This window comes from Pristiophorus japonicus, chromosome 12 (genome assembly GCF_044704955.1).
Source record: "Pristiophorus japonicus isolate sPriJap1 chromosome 12, sPriJap1.hap1, whole genome shotgun sequence".
Lineage (NCBI taxonomy): Eukaryota > Metazoa > Chordata > Chondrichthyes > Pristiophoridae > Pristiophorus > Pristiophorus japonicus.
Window position 1 is genome coordinate 69,594,870 of NC_091988.1, and position 17,715 is coordinate 69,612,584.

The following is a 17,715-nucleotide window of genomic DNA, read 5'->3' on the forward strand; positions in this document are numbered from 1 at the left end:
TTCTGCTCAACACTTACTTGTCCATTCACCTCTGACCAGGCTCCAGGGACCTTATCGTTGCCTCGGATCCAGTTGTGAATGGCCTCCGCTGGTTGATCCCAGTTAATCTGAACAGCAATGCAATGAATGAGTCAGTTGTCCGCAGGGCGGCTAATCGCCCTCACCCACCCGTGTCCCAACTCGCACCGAGTCCCGCTCACCAATCACCCCCTGTGTCCTCACTTGCACTGAGTCCCGCTCACCCATCACCCCCCGTGTCCCAACTCACACTGAGTCCCACTCACCCATCACCCGCCCGTGTCCTAACTTGCACCGAGTCCCACTCACCCATCACCCGCCCGTATCCGAACTTGCACCGAGTCCCGCTCACCCATCACCCCCTCTGATCGCTGACCTACATTGGCTCCCGGTTAAGCAATGCCTCGATTTCAAATTTCCATCTTTATTTTCAAATCTCTACATGGCCTCGCCCCTCCCTATCTCTATAATCTCCTCCAGCCCCACAACCCTCCGAGATGTCTGCGCTCCTCTAATTCTGCCCTCTTGAGCAGCCCTGAGCATAATTGCTCAACCAGTGATGACCGTGTCTTCTGTTGTCGAGGCCCCAAACTCTGGAACTCCCTGCCTAAACCTCTCTGCCTCTCTACCTCTCTTTCCTCCTTCAAAACACACCATAAAACCTATCTCATCACATGCACTAATTTGTATTTATCCGGCTTGTTATATATGTGAACTTGTATTTCCTCTGTACAGCCACCAGATAACTCATCCCCTGGAGTCCCAAGGGATCTCATAATCCCTTGGGAGCACAGGTATTTAAGGAGGTTGGGGAGGCACTCTGGAGACCTGCAATAAAAGACCAAGGTCACACTTTACTTTGAGCTCAGTGTTCAGTCTGACTCTTTTCCATACACAACAACTGGTGACGAGATACAGATAGCGAACCCAAAGATGCAGAGAACAGTGGGCATCCTGGAGAAATTTTCAGAGGGATTTGATTGGGAAATTTTTGTGGAGCGACTCGACCAATACTTCGTGGCCAACGAGCTAGATGGGGAAGAGAGCGCTGCCAAACGAAGGGCGATCCTCCTCACCGTCTGTGGGGCACCAACGTATGGCCTCATGAAGAATCTACTCACTCCAACGAAACTCACGGAGAAATCGTACGACGATTTGTGCACACTGGTCCGAGAGCATTTTAACCCGAAGGAAAGCGCTTCGATGGCGAGATACCGGTTCTATACCTACAAAAGGTCTGAAGGCCAGGAAGTGGCGAGTTATGTTGTCGAGCTAAGACGTCTTGCAAGACATTGCGAATTTGAAGGACATTTGGAGCACATGCTCAGAGACTTTTTCGTACTTGGCATTGGTCACAAAACCATACTTCGCAAACTTTTGACTGTAGAGACCCCAACCTTGAGTAAGGCCATAGCGATAGCTCAGGCGTTCATTGCCTCCAGTGACAATACGAAGCAAATCTCTCAGCACACAAGTGCTGCTACAAGTACTGTGAACACAGTGATGTTGTTTTCAAATCGTAACGTACAGGGCAGGTCACACATACCTGCAGCTGCACGTCCGCAGATGACTCAGAGTCCACCATCAAGGGTGATGGATGCAAGGCCATTAACACCTTGTTGGCGCTGTGGGGGTGATCATCGTTTCCATTCATGGCGATTCAAAGAGTATGTTTGCAAGGGCTGTAGAACAATGGGACACCTCCAACGAGTGTACAGGCGAGCTGCAAAGCCTTTTAAACCTGCAAACCACCACGTTGGAGAGGAGCACCATGACGAGCCAGAGCCTCAGACCGAGGAGGCAGTGGTATTTGGGGTGCACACATTCATCACGAATTGTCCCCCGATAATGCTGAATGTTGAACTAAATGGACTCCCAGTGTCAATGGAGCTGGACATGGGCACGAGCCAGTCCATTGTGGGCAAAAAGACTTTCGAAAGATTGTGGTGCAACAAGGCCTCAAGGCCAGTCTTAACTCCAGTTCGCACGAGACTAAGAACTTACGCAAAAGAACTGATTCGTGTAGTCGGCACTGCTACCGTAAAGGTCTCCTACGATGGAGCAGTGCACAAGCTATCACTCTGGGTAGTACGGGCGATGGTCCCATGATGCTCGGTAAGAGCTGGCTGGGAAAGATACGCTGGAACTGGGATGACCGAATGCTATCGCCCGCTGACGACACTTTGTGTGCTAGGTCTTAAACAAATTTCCTTCGCTGTTCGAACCAGGCATCGGGAAATTCCAAGGAGGAAAGGTGCAGATCCTCCTGATTCCGGGGGTGCGATTCATCCATCACAAGGCGAGAGCAGTACCGTACATGATGAGAGAAAGGGTAGAGATTGAGCAAGACCGGCTGCAAAGAGAGGGAATCATTTCACCGATCGAGTTCAACGAGTGGGCCAATCCGATCGTTCCTGTCCTCAAGGGAGACGGCACCGTCAGAATCTGTGCCGATTACAAAGTAACTATCAATCGTTTCTCCCTGCAGGACCAATACCCACGACCAAAGGCCGACGACCTCTTTGCAACTCTGGCGGGAGGAAAGACATTCACGAAGCTGGATCTGACTTCAGCCGACATGACGCAGGAGCTGGAGGAATCATCGAAGGCCCTCACCTGCATCAACACGTACAAAGGTCTTTTTATTTATAACAGCTGCCCGTTTGGAATTCGATCAGCGGCGGCGATATTCCAGAGAAACATGGAAAGTTTACTGAGGTCGGTCCCGCACACCGTGGTCTTCCAGGATGACATCTTGGCCACAGGTCGGAACACAGCCGAGCCTCTGCTGAACCTGGAGGAGGTTCTTAGTCGGCTCAACCACATGGGGCTCAGGTTAAAATGCTCGAAGTGTGTTTTCCTGGTGCCTGAAGTGAAATTCTTGGGAAGGAGAATTGTGGCAGACAGCATCAGGCCCACCAACGCGAAGATGGAGGCAATCGAGGCCACACAACGTGACAGAGCTGCGGTCATTTCTGGGACTCCTGAACGACATTGGTAACTTTTTACCAGGTCTCAGCACACTGTTGGAACCACTGCATGTCTTACTACGAAAGGGGACGAATGGGTTTGGGGCAAAATGCCTTTGTAAAAGCGAGAAAATTGTTATGCTCAAACAAATTGCTTGTGTTGTATGATCCATGTAAGAGTTTGGTACGAGCATGTGATGCATCGTCATATGACGTCGGGTGTGTATTGCAACAAGCTAACGATTTAGGGAAACTGTAACCGGTTGCTTATTCTTCCAGGATGCTGTCTAAGGCTGAGAGAGCCTATAGCATGATTGAGAAAGAAGCATTAGCATGTGTCTATGGGGTAAAGAAAATGCATCAATACCTGTTTGGGCTAAAATTCAAATTGGAAACTGACCATAAGTCTCTTATATCCCTGTTTTCCAAGAGTAAAGGGATAAATATCAACGCATCAGCCCACATCCAGAGATAGGCGCTCACGTTGTCCGCATACAACTACGCCATCCGCCACAGGCCAGGCACAGAAAACTGCGCAGATGCTCTCAGTAGGCTGCCATTGCCCACCACGGGGATGGAAATGGTACAGCCCACAGATTTAGCCATGGTTATGGAAGCATTTGAGAGTGAGCAATCACCCATCACTGCCTGGCAGATCAAAACCTGGACAAGTCAGGACCCCTTATTATCTCTTGTCAAAAGCTGTGTGCTTCACGGGAGCTGGTCCAGTGTCCCATTGGAAATGCCATTCCAGCGACGTAAATGTCTATACAGGCAGACTGCCTTCTGTGGGGCAATCGAGTAGTGGTCCCCAAGAAGGGCAGAGACACCTTCATCAATGACCTCCACAGTACCCACCCAGGCATTGTAATGATGAAAGCAATAGCCAGATCCCACGTGTGGTGGCCCGGAATCGATGCGGTTGTATCTTATATTATTATATATATAACTGTATCCTAACATGCTATACATGACTGTAATATGATATGACTTGTAACCATCAGCATACCTTACCACCAGGGGTGCACTTGCAAGAGACTGGTATATAAGGACAGGTCTCAGGCAAGTGCAGCATTCCAGAGCTGGGAAATAAAGGTGCAGGTCCAGAGTGACCTTGACTTCACTACATGCCTCGTGTGAATCTGTACTGAGGGGACAGGACTTTACAGTGGCGACGAGTTACGGGATTACAGAATCCACAGAATGGCGAACAACGGATCAGATGAAAAGTACAATGCTGGAGACAATTGGGAGGACTTTATAGAAAGGCTCCAGCAAAGCTTTGTAACCAAAGACTGGTTAGGAGACGACAAAGCAGACAAGAGAAGAGCCCATCTCTTGACCAGCTGTGGCTCGAAAACATATGCTTTAATGAAGGATATGCTGGCACCCGAGAAACCAGCAAGCAAGTCGTTTGAAGAATTGAGCACACTGGTGAGAGACCACCTGAAGCCAGCGAGCAGCCTACACATGGCCAGACACAGGTTCTACAACTACAGACGCTGTGTGGGCCAGAGCATACCCGACTTCGTGGCGGAACTTCGGAGGTTGGCTAGTTTATGTGAGTTCTCCGATAAACTGAGGAGAGAAATGCTGAGAAACATTTTCATTGAAGGAATAGGCCACACAGGCATATTCAGAAAGCTCATAGAGACCAAGAACCTGACCTTCGGGGCAACAGCACTGGTTGCACAGACATTCTTGGTAGGGGAAGAAGAAACGAGGTTGATTTACAATGCAGGTATGACAACTAATGAAATATCAGAACAAGGAGTTCACAGCATGAAACAAGCTGCTACTCCACACACAGACAAAAGTGTGGCACAGACACAACAGGCAATGGCGCCAGAAGCCATCAAGGGCCACATGAACGGCCGATCACACCTCATCAACCCACAATGCGAGCAATCAACTACAAACTGAGAGAAGCTCAAGAGAGATCAGCTCATTCTTTGGAAACACTTTGAACAATGGAAGCGGTCTGTGCTGGAGGTGTGGGGGTGGGCACTCGTCAAGGGGATATCGATTTCAGCAGGCTGTTTGCAGAAACTGTAAATATACAGGGCATTTGGCCCGCATGTGCAAAAAAAACGGCAGCTCGGCTGGTATACAAATCGGATGGGTCGGAAAGCGGACAGAAGATGGTGGGGACAGTACCCGGGACACTGATGTTCAGCGGGTCAACACGATCAATGGCCACTGCTCCTACAACAGGATGCCTCCTATAATGATGAGAGTCCTAATCAACGGGATACCTGTCAACATGGAGCTGGATACGGGAGCGAGTCAATCTCTCATGGGCGCTCAACAATTTGAACAACTGTGGCCGCATAAAAGAGACAGACCAAAACTCACAAGGGTCGACACCAAACTAAGGACCTATACCAAAGAAATCGTACCAGTCCTCGGCAGCGCCATGCTCTCCATCACACACAAAGGGACAGTGAACCGACTTCCCCTGTGGATTGTCCCCGGAGACCCCCCCAGCACTGGAAATGGGATGATGTCCATGCCATGTCATTAGAGGAATGGACCTCCTGCTCAACAGTTATTAAGCGATTTGAACATCTCTTTCAGCCAGGTGTGGGTACTTTCAAAGGGGCCAAAGTCAAAATCTACATCACACAGGATGCTAGACCAGTCCATCACAAGGCCAGAGCTGTACCCTATGTGATGAGGGAAAAGATTGAACACGAACTAGACAGGCTTCTGTGGGAAGGCATTATATCACCTGTGAAATTTAGCGACTGGGCAAGTCCCATCGTCCCAGTCATGAAGCCTGATGGATTCGTACGAATCTGTGGGGACTACAAATCTACCATAAACAGAGTCTCCCTACAGGACCAGTACCCGCTGCCCAGAGCGGAGGAGTTATTTGCCACATTGGCTGGAGGTAAACTTTTCTCAAAACTAGACCTCACATCTGCGTATATGACGCAAGAATTGACCGAAGAATCTAAGCTACTCACCACCATCAACACACATCGAGGCCTTTTCATGTACAATCGATGCCCATTCGGCATCAGGTCGGCAGCTGCCATATTCCAGCGCAACATGGAGAGTCTGCTCAAGTCCATCCCGGGGACGGTTGTATTTCAAGATGACATACTTATCACGGGCAGGGACACCGACTCCCATCTCCGTAATTTGGAGGAAGTACTAAAGCGGTTGGATCGGGTGGCCTACGAGTTAAGAAATCCAAGTGCCTGTTTCTCGCACCCGAGGTTGAATTTTTGGGCAGAAAGATTGCCGCTGATGGAATCCGCCCAAGAGAGTCCAAAACAGAAGCAATTCGCCTGGCACCCAGGCCCCGGAATGTCTCAGATCTGCGCGCCTTTCTCGGGCTACTCAATTACTTTGGGAACTTTATGCAGAACTTAAGCATGCTGCTGGAGCCTCTCCACGTGCTACTCAGGATGGGGTGCGATTGGTTTTGGGGGGATGCCCAGGAACGCGCCTTCAATAAGGGACGCAACCTTCTGTGTTCCAACAGTGTTTTGACTTTCTTTGACCCAGGTAAAAAGCTCGTTCTCACATGCGATGCGTCAGCGTATGGGGTCGGGTGCGTTTTACAACATGCCAATAGTGCGGGCAAATTACAACCCATAGCTTATGCCTCCAGGTCACTTTAGCGGGCGGAGCGCGGATACGGAATGGTAGAGAAGGAGGCGCTCGCATGCGTGTACGGTGTCAAAAAGATGCACCAATATCTTTTCGGGGCCAAGATCGCATTAGAAACCGACCACAATCCCCTCACATCCCTCCTATCCAAGAGCAAGGCAATAAACGGCAATGCCTCGGCACGAATTCAAAGGTGGGCACTCATGCTGGCGTCCTACGACTATACCATAAGGCACAGACCAGGCACAGACAACTGTGCCGACGCGCTCAGCAGGCTACCCCTGGCGACCACAGAAGGGTCTGACGAACAGGACTGTGAGATAGTCATGGCAATCAATGCCTTTGAGTCCACAGCTTCACCCATGACGGCTCGCCAAATCAAAGCCTGGACGGCCAGCGACCCCACGTTATCCTTAGTAAAAAGATGTGTCCTAACTGGTGACTGGGCAGAGGCTCGCGATGGCTGCCCCGAGGAATTCAAACCTTTTCACAGGCGCATGCATGAGCTATCACTACAAGCGGACTGCCTGATGTGGGGCAGCCGAGTAGTCATGCCTCTGCGAGGCAGAGAGGCATTTGTCCGGGAGCTCCACCGCGAGCACCCGGGGATCGTTCTCACGAAGGCCATAGCCAGATCCCACGTCTGGTGGCCTGGTATTGACGCGGACTTGGAGCTCTGTGTCCGAAGGTGCACCATTTGTGCCCAACTCAGCAATGCCGCCAGGGAGGTTCCACTGAGCCCCTGGCCCTGGCCTACCAAACCGTGATCGCGGGTGCACGTAGACTATGCGGGCCCATTCATGGGCAAAATGTTCCTCGTAGTTGTAGATGCATTTTCAAAATGGATCGAATGCACCATTTTAAACTCAAGCACAACCTCCACCACTGTGGAGAGCCTCGCAACCATGTTTGCAACGCACGGAATCCCTGTCACATTGGTCAGTGACAATGGTCCGTGCTTCACCAGCGCAGAATTCCAAGATTTTATAATTGACCACGGCATAAATCACGTCAAGACGGCACCGTTCAAGCCGGCCTCCAACGGCCAGGCGGAGAGAACAGTGCAAATCATTAAACAAGACATGCTTAAAATCCAAGGTCCCATGCTGCAGGGTCGCCTGTCGCGACTGCTGCTGGCATACAGATCTCATCCGCATTCATTGACAGGGATCCCCCCGCCCCATGCAACTGTTGATGAAAAGGACTTTAAAAACAAGGCTCTCATTAATCCTCCCAGACATGCATGAAATCATTGAGGCAAAGTGCCGTAAGCTGACTGAGTACCATGACAGAAATTCGAGGGGGAGATGGAATGAGATAGGGGACAAAGTGTTTGTACGAAACTATGGCAGGGGTCCCAAATGGCTTGCAGGGACAGTAACGGGCAAGGAAGGAAACAGGCTACTGGTAGTACAAATGGACAATGGCCAAACCTGCCAGAGGCATGTAGACCAAGTCAAAAGCAGATATACCAACAACACTGCGGAACCAGAGGCAGACTACAATGTGGAACTCGCACCACACCTGGTGGACAGACAGAGGGAACAACCTGAGGAAAGGGCAATCCCAACAGATAGCCCAGGCGAGTCAACAACAATCACACCAATCGAAACAGACAGCCCAGGCGAGATACCAGCAACCACACCCAAAGAAAAACAGACACCAAGGCAAACAACTGAACCACAACTCAGATGCTCCACGTGAGAGCATAGACCACCTGAGAGACTGAACCTATAAAGACAATAAGATCTTGGGAGAGGGTGATGTCATGTATCTTACATTATTATATATATAACTGTATCCTAACATGCGACACATGACTGTAACTAGATATCACCTGTAACCACCAGCATACCTTACCACCAGGGGTGCACTTGCAAGAGACAGGTATATAAGGACAGGTCTCAGGCAAGTGCAGCATTCCAGAGCTGTGAAATAAAGGTGCAGATCCAGAGTGACCTTGACTTCACTACATGCCTCATGTGAATCTGTACTGAGGGGACAGGACTTTATAGTAATGATGAAAGCAATAGCCAGATCCCACGTGTGGTGGCCCGGAATCGATGCGGACTTAGAGTCTTGCGTTCACAGATGTAATACATGCTCGCAGTTAAGCAATGTACCCAGGGAGGCGCTGCTAAGTTTATGGTCTTGGCCCTCCAAACCATGGTCTAGGGTACACGTCGACTATGCAGGCCCGTTCTTGGGTAAAATGTTCCTTGTGGTTGTAGACGCGTACTTCAAGTGGATTGAATGTGAGATAATGTCGGCTAGCACGTCCGCTGCTACCACTGAAAGCCTGCGGGCCATGTTTGCCACTCACGGCCTACCCGATGTCCTGGTGAGCGACAACGGGCCATGTTTTACCAGTGCTTAGTTCAAAGAATTCATGACCCGTAACGGGATCAAACATGTCACATCTGTCCCATTTAAACCAGCGTCCAATGGTCAGGCAGAGAGAACAGTGCAAACCATCAAGCAAGGCTTGAAGAGAATAACGGAAGGCTCACTGCAGACTCGCCTATCCCGAGTCCTGCTTAGCTCCGCACGAGACCCCACTCACTCACTGGGATCCCACCTGCTGAACTGCTCATGAAAAGAGCATTTAAGGCAAGGCTCTCGTTAGTTCACCCTGATCTACATGAACAGGTAGAGAGCAGGTGGCTTCAACAAAGTGCATACCCTGATAACGCAAATGTGTCACACGAGATTGAAATCAATGATCCTGTATTTGTGTTGAATTATGGACAAGGGCCCAAGTGGCTTCCCGGCACTGTCGTGACCAAAGGCGGGAGTAGGATGTTTCAGGTCAAACTTTCAAATGGACTCATTCACTGGAAACACTTGGACCAAATCAAACTCAGATTCATGGACTATCCTGAGCAACCCACCTTGGACCCTACATTTTTTGATCCCCCAACTTACACAAGGGTAGCAACCAGCACCACAGTTGACCACGAAGCAGAACCTATCATCCACAGCAGCCCAGCAGGACCCAACACACCAGGCAGCCCAGCAAGGCCAGCTGCACAGCAACCGAGCGAGGGCCCAACAAATGATTCAACAATACCAGCTTTCACACCTAGATGATCAACCAGGGCAAGAAGGGCCCCAGGTCGACTCACATTGTAAATAGTTACACTATTGACTTTGGCGGGGAGTGTTGTTATATATGTATACTTGCATTTACTCTGTACAGCCACCAGAGGGCTCATCGCTTGGAGTCCCAAGGGATCCCATAATCCCTTGGGAGCATAGGTATTTAACGAAGCCTGACAGGTTGGAGAGACACTCTGGAGACCTGCAATGAAAGACTACGGTCACACTTTACTTTGAGCTCACAGGGTTCAGTCTGGCTCTTTCTCCATACATAACATGGCTCAGTGTCAAAATTTTTATCTCATAACACTCCTGTGAAGCGCCTTGGCATGTTTCACTACATTAAAGGCGCTATATAAATACAGGTTGTTGTGTCACTGACTGCATCTCCACTGATGTTAATCCAGTTCCCTCACACTGTGACTCAGTAACCCCTCTCCCCCAGCGCTCTGTGTTACTGACTGTATCTCTATTGATGTTAATCCAACTCCCTCACACTGTCACTCAGTAACCCCTCTCCCCCAGCACACTGTGTTACTGATTGTATCTCTACTGATGTTAATCCAGCTCCCTCACAGTCACTCAGTAACACCTCGCCCCCAGCGCCCTGTGTTACTGAATATATCTCGACTGATTTTAATCCAGCTCCCTCATACTGTCACTCAGTAATCCCTCTCCCCCAACGCGCTGTCACTGACTGTATCTCTACTGATTTTAATCCAGCTCCCTCATACTGTCACTCAGTAACCCCTCTCTCCAGCGTGCTGTGTTACTGACTGTATCTCTACTGATTTTAATCCAGCTCCCTCACACTGTCACTCAGTAACCCTTCCCAGCCAGTTTTCTCGAATGATTTCAGCGCTAGCAGTTTTTCCAACACAAAAGAAAACAAGGGAAAATAACACAATTGGACTTTAACAGTTTCTAACTAAAAAGGATTCATTACCTTTGCATTTTCTTTCTTCTGAATTCCCTCGTACGTGACTCCGTCTGTTGGCTGTGTGATTCTTGTGGCTTTCCCAGCGGCGATGAGCTGCACAGATTCCACCTGTGAGCCAGTCAAACACAGGTTACATATTGTCCATGCCAACTATCGGACTACTGCTGATACCCTCTGTCTCAGGACAGCCAAGGTCAACCCTAGGTGTCTGCCTGGCTCAGTGGGTTGCACTCTCGCCTCTGAGTCAGAAGGACAAAGGAATATAGGATCAGGAGGAGGCCATTCAGCCCCTCAAGCCTATTCCGCCATTCAATGAGATCATGGCTGATCTGCGACCTAACTCCATACACCCGCCTTTGGTCCATATCCCTTAATACCGTTGGTTAATAAAAAGTTAGCAATCTCCGATTTAAAATTAACAATTGAGGTAACATCAGTTGCTGTTTGTGGAAGAGAGTTCCAAACTTCTACTACCCTTTGTGTGTAGAAATGTTTCCTAACTTCACTCCTGAAAGGTCTGACTCTAATTTTTAGACTATGCCCCCCAGTCCTAGAATCTCCAACCAGCGGAAATAGTTTCTGTCTATTTACCCTATCTGTTCCCCTTAATATCCTGAAAACTGCAATCAAATCAGCCCCTAACCTTCTAAATTCCAGGGATTACAAGACTAGTTTGTGTAATCTCTCCTCGTAACTTGGAGTCCAGGTATCATTCTGGTAAACCCAAGCCACACTCCCTCCAAGGCCAATATATCCTTCCTAAGGTATGGTGCCCAGAGCAGCTCACAGTGCTCAAGGTGTGGTCTAACCAAGGCTTTGTACAGCTGGCCTTTATATCCTCTGGGGATATAAAGGCCAGCATCCCATTAGCTTTTTGATTATTTTCTGTACCTGTTCGTGACATTTTAATGATCGATGTACCCGGACCCCCAAGTCGCTTTATATCTCCACTGTTTTTAGCCTTTCACCATTTAGAAAGTACCCCGTTCTATCCTTTTTAGGTCCAATCCTGCCAATGTGAGTACCTGCCCATTGTCCCTACTCGCTGTCTCCTGCCGCTCAGGCAATTTCATAACAAGGTCAATAATTTGCCCTCAATTCTGTGGGCTTCTAACTTCTATCTTTAACAAGCTCTGATGAGGGACTTTATTCATTGTCTTCTGAAAGTCCAACATCCATAGATATTCCCTGTCCACTACTTTTGTCACCTCCTTAAAAAATTCAATCAGGATTGTCGGGCATGACCGACTTTTCACAAATCCCTGCTGCTCTCTCTGATCAGCTGAACATTTTCGAGGTGTTCAGTCACCGTATCCTTAATGATAGACTCTAGCAATGTCCCCACTATAGATGTTAGGCTAACTGGTCGATAATTCCCTGGTTTCCCTCTCTCACCATTCTTAAATAGTGGAGAGACATGCGCAATATTCCCATCGAAAGGAACGGTTCCTGAATCGAGAGAACTTTGAAAGATTATAGTTACGGCAGGGATCGGTGCTGGGGCTTCAACTATTTACAATCTATATTAAAGACTGGGATGAGGGGACCGAGTGTAATGTAGTCAGGTTTGCCGATGATACAAAGATGAGTGGGAAGCAAGTTGTGAGTAGGACACAAAAAATCTGCAAAGGGATTCAAACAGGCTAAGTGAGTGGGCAAACATTTGGCAGATGGAGTAGAATGTGGGAAAGTGTGAGGTTATCCACTTTGGCAGAAAACATATAAAAGCAAATTATAATTTAAATGGAGAAAAATTACAAAATGCTGCAGTACAGAGACCTGGGGTTCTTTGTGCACGAAACACAAAAACTTAGTATGTAGGTACAGAAAGTAATCAGGAAGGCAAATGGAATCATGGCCTTTATTGCAAGGGGGATGGAGTATAAAAGCAGAGAGGTCCTGCTACAACTATACAGGGTATTGGTGAGGCCACACCTGGAGTACTGTGTGCAGTTTTGGTCTCTGTATTTAAGGAAGGATATACTTGCATTGGAGGCTGTTCAGAGAAGGTTCACTAGGTTGATTCCTGAGATGAGGGGGTTGACTTATAAGGATAGGTTGAGTAGGTTGGGTCTGTACTCATTGGAGTTCAGAAGAATCTTATTGAAACATATAAGATAATGAGCGGGCTCGACAAGGTAGTTGCAGAGGATGTCTCTACTCATGGGGAAGTCTAGAACTAGGGAGCATAGTTTCAGAATAAGGAGTTGCCCATTTAAAACTGAGATGAGAAGGAATTTCTTCTTTCTGAGGGTTGTAATTCTGTGGAATTCTCTGCCCAGAGAGCTGTGGAGGCTGGGTCATTGAATATATTTAAAGCGGAGATGGACAGGTTTTTGAGCAATAAGGGAATAAAGGGTTATGGGGAGAGGGCAGGGAAGTGGAGCTGAGTCCATGATCAGATCAGCCATGATCTTATTAAATGGCGGAGCAGGCTCGAGGGACCAAATGGCCTACTCCTGCTCCTATTTCTTATGTTATTATGTTCACTTGCAATGTGTTCACCGAACTGGTGCACGAGAGCAACGACTTGGAGAAGGTGGACTGGATTGGGTGTCAGCAAAATCAAGGTCACTGATTGGAGCGTGGGCAGGTTCAGCAGGAGAGGCAGCAAGCAGCAGAGGAGCGGTGAGGTCGGGGCGAAGGAGTGGTGAAAGATTGCAGACTGACGTGATCGGGGCCCAGGAGAGGCGAGGGCCTGGGGCAGCACGGGCCAGCCCACACTCAAAATGTGTACACAATAGCTCCGTGCAGCAGGGCTAGTCTCCAGTGTCTTGGTTAATCCTTGCCACTGGACCAAGACCGAGCTCTGTCAAGCCCGTGTGGTGGCTGGTGTGCAACGGCCACCACACATTAAAAAAATCCACGCACTGCCATCTTCCACCCTTCAATATGCAGTTCGGGACATGGAGTGTCAGGTCCCTCATTGAAACACCTGTGAACTCATCGCTTTTTGGTGTGGAAGCAAGTCATCCTCAATACGAGGGACCGCCTAAGTTGAAGAAGCTCACCCACTTCCTTTAAACCCTGGAATGGAGATCATCTGGTCCTGGGGATTTGTCACTCTTTAGTGCCATTACTTTCTTCATTACTGTTAATTTGCTTATGTTCATTTTATCGAGTCCCTGTCCCTGATTCAGTATTAGTTTCTTTGGGATGTTCGGCATGCTTTCCTCCTCGTCTACTGTAAATACCGACGCAAAGTAATTATTCAACATGTCCACCATTTCCCCATTGTCAGTGACAATATCACTACTTTCAGTAATTAAGGGGCCAGCATCGCTCCTGACCACCCTCTGTATCCGAATGTAACTGTAAAACTTCTTTGTGCTGATTCTGACATCCCTTGCGAGTTTCTTTTCATGCTCCCATTGTGTAACTCTTACTCTCTGTTTTGTGCCCCTTCGTTGTTCCTTGCATCTCTCCCATTGGCCAGGATCGGTGCTAGTTTTTGCGTGTGTGTGTGTGTGTGTTAGTTTCATGCTGTCCCTCACCTCTTCCGTTGTCCATGGCTGTTTTATTCAGCAAGTTGAGCTCTTGCCCCTCAGGGCTATGAACTGGCTCTGTATCACATTCAATTATTTTTGAACATCTCCCACTGATCTTCTGCCGATTTACCCATGAACAGATTTACCCAGTTTACTGTGGGCCATCTCTGCCTCATCCCGTTGAAGTCGGCCTTACCCAAGTCTAGAATCTTAGCAGCTGTTTCGTGTTTCTCTCTTTCAAACGCGACAAGACTTGAGAGCATAATCCAGGCTGACACTCCCAGTGCAGTACTGAGGGAGAGGTGCATTCTTGGAGGGGCAGTACTGAGGGAGTGCCGCACTGTCGGAGGGGCAGTACTGAGGGAGTGCTGCACTGTAGGAGGGGCAGTACTGAGGGAGCGCTGCACTGTAGGAGGGGCAGTACTGAGGGAGTGCTGCACTGTAGGAGGGGCAGTACTGAGGGAGCGCTGCACTGTAGGAGGGGCAGTGCTGAGGGAGAGCCACACTGCCGGAGGGGCAGTACTGAGGGAGTGCTGCATTGTTGGAGGCACAGTACTGAGGGAGTGCTGCACTGTAGGAGGGGCAGTACTGAGGGAGTGCTGCACTGTTGGAGGCACAGTACTGAGGGAGTGCTGCACTGTAGGAGGGGCAGTACTGAGGGAGTGATGCACTGTCGGTCGGATGAGACGTTAAGCCGAGGTCCCGTCTGCTCTCTCAGGTGGGTGTAAAAGATCCCATGACACTATTTCAAAGAAGAGTAGGGGAGTTCTCCCTGGTGTCCTGGGCCAATAATTATCCCTCAACCAACGTCATTAAAAACAGATTTTGTTGTCATCGTCACATTGCTGTTGTGGGAGCATGCTGTGTGACAATTGGCAGCTGCGTTTCTTACATTACAACAGACCTCAGTCTCTCAGTGTATCTATCAATCTGCCTGTCTCTCAGTGTATCGATCAATCTGCCTGTCTCTCAGTGTATCTATCAATCTGCCTGTGTGTCTCTCAGTGTATCTATCAATCTGCCTGTGTGTCTCTCAGTGTATCTATCAATCTGCCTGTCTCTCAGTGTATATATCAATCTGCCTGTCTCTCAGTGTATCTATCAATCTGCCTGTGTGTCTCTCAGTGTATCTATCAATCTGCCTGTCTCTCAGTGTATCTATCAATCTGCCTGTGTGTCTCTCAGTGTATCTATCAATCTGCCTGTCTCTCAGTGTATCTGTCAATCTGCCTATGTGTCTCTCAGTGTATCTATCAATCTGCCTGTCTCTCAGTGTATCTATCAATCTGCCTGTCTCTCAGTGTATCTATCAATCTGCCTGTATGTCTCTCAGTGTACCTATCAATCTGCCTGTCTCTCAGTGCATCTATCAATCTGCCTGTGTGTCTCTCTCAGTGTATCTCTGTCTCTCTCTGTCCCTCGGATAACATTGCGCTAACGACGAGTATCGCGGCTGCATCGTGTGACTCTGGGCTTCACATGAGCCGTACCATGCCTGTTATTCCTTCCGGGAAGAGAAAGCGCTTGTACAAGGTATTGATGGTATCATCGGGAAGCACTTCACACGCCTTCTGCATGAGAATAGGGCCTGTGTCCAACCCATCGTCTGCCCAGATAATACTGAATCCTCCTTTCTTATCTCCGTGTATCAGAGTCCTGGGGAAAAACAAGTAAATCAGATGTAAGAACAGAAGAATTAGGAGCAGGAGTTGGCCATTCGGCCCCTCGAACCTGCTCCACCATTCAATGAGATCACGGCTGATCATCGACCTCAACTCCACTTTCCCACCCAATATCTATATATCCCTTGATTCCTCGAGAGTCCAAAAACCTATCGATCACAGCCTTGAATATACTCAACGATTCAGCATCCATACCCCTCTGGTGCAGAGAATTCCAAAGATTCACCACCCTCTGAGTGAAGAAATCTCTCCTCATCTCTGTCTTAAATGGCCGATCCCTTGTACTGAGACTGTGACCCCTAGTTCTAGACTCTCCAGCCAGAGGAAACAACCTCTCAGCATCTACCCTGTCAGTGCCCCTCAGAATCTTATATGTTTCAAAGAGATCACATCTCATTCTTCTAAACTCCAGAGAATATGGGCCCAATCTACACAATCTCTCCTCATAGGTCAGCCCTCTCATCACAGGAATCAATCGAGTGAACCTTCGTTGCACTCCCTCCAAGGCGAGTATATCCTTCCTGAGATAAGGAGACCAAAACTGTGCACAATACTCCAGGTGTGGTCTCACCAAATCACTAAATTGATCCTGGGATGAGAGGGCAGACATATGAGGAGAGATTGTGCAGATTGGGCCCATATTCTCTGGAGTTTAGAAGAATGAGAGGTGATCTCATTGGAACATATAAGATTCTGAGGGGCATGTGCCTTACGCTTAACATCTGTAAGACAAAGGTCCTCCACCAGCCTGTCCTCGCCGCACAGCACTGCCTCCCAGTCATCAAGATTCATGGCGTGGCCCTGGACAACGTGGACCACTTCCCATATCTCGGGAACCTATTATCAACAAGGGCAGACATCAACGACGAGATTCAACACCACCTCTAGTGCGCTAGTGCAGCCTTCAGCTGAGGAAAAGAGTCTTCGAAGCCTAGGCCCTCAAATCTACCACCAAGCTCGTGGTCTACAGGGCTGTAGTAATACCTTCCCTTCTGTATGGATCTGAGGCATGGATGATGTACAGAAGGCACCTCAAGTCGCTGGAGATATATCACCAACGATGTCTCCATAAGATCCTACAAATCCCCTGGGAGGACAGGCGCACAAACATCAGTGTCCTCGTCCAGGCTAACATCCCCAGCATTGAAGCACTGACCACACTCGATCAGCTTCGCTGGGCAGGCCACATAGTTCGCATGCCAGACACGAGACTCCCTCAGCAAGTGTTCTATGCGGAGCTCCTTCACGGCAAACGAGCCAAAGGAGGACAGCGGAAACGCTACAAGGACACCCTCGAAGCCTCCCTGATAAAGTGCGACATCACCACTGACACCTGGGAGTCCCTGGCTGAAGACTGTCCTAAGTGGAGAAAGTGCATCAGGGAGGGCGTTGAGCTCTTCGAAACTCAGCGTCGAGAGCGTGAAGAGGTCAAGCGCAGGCAGCGGAAGGTGCGTGCAGTAAACCTGTCCCACCCAACCCTTCCCTCAACCACTATCTGTCCAACCTGTAACAGAGTCTGTGGCTCTCGTATTGGACTGTTCAGCCACCAAAGAACTCACTTCAGGAGTGGAAGCAAGTCTTCCTCGATTCCGAGGGACTGCCTATGATGTACAATTGTAGCGAGACTTCCTTACTCTTACACTCCAACTCCTTTGCAATAAAGGGCGACCAAGACAATGTAACAAACTATTTTTGCTTACTAGTTGTAATCCTACAGATCCGGAGGGTCCCCCAGTCTGATCCCCTGTCTGTGACAGTAGGGACACTACAATTGTATTTTTGCCTCTGGGTTCCAGAGAGATAAAATCCTCCGGAACTCCCAGTCCTGATCACTATCCGATGATCAAGCCTGAAAAACATGTATGTAGGGTGTGTGCGTGAGTATGTGTGTGTGAGTA

The 17,715-nt window shown here is 48.9% G+C and overlaps 1 protein-coding gene across 1 annotated transcript in view; it reads right to left on the reverse strand.

Moving 5' to 3' along the window:
* Window positions 1-17,715, reverse strand: part of LOC139276778 (cytosolic 10-formyltetrahydrofolate dehydrogenase-like) — a 340,061-nt gene that overhangs the window by 309,769 nt on the left and 12,577 nt on the right. Inside the window, exons 4-6 of the mRNA XM_070894781.1 lie at window positions 15,626-15,791; window positions 10,654-10,755; window positions 18-107 (exon numbers count right to left, since the gene is read on the reverse strand). Coding sequence (XP_070750882.1) covers window positions 18-107; window positions 10,654-10,755; window positions 15,626-15,791 — 358 coding nt within the window. The remainder of the gene's footprint in view (window positions 1-17; window positions 108-10,653; window positions 10,756-15,625; window positions 15,792-17,715) is intronic.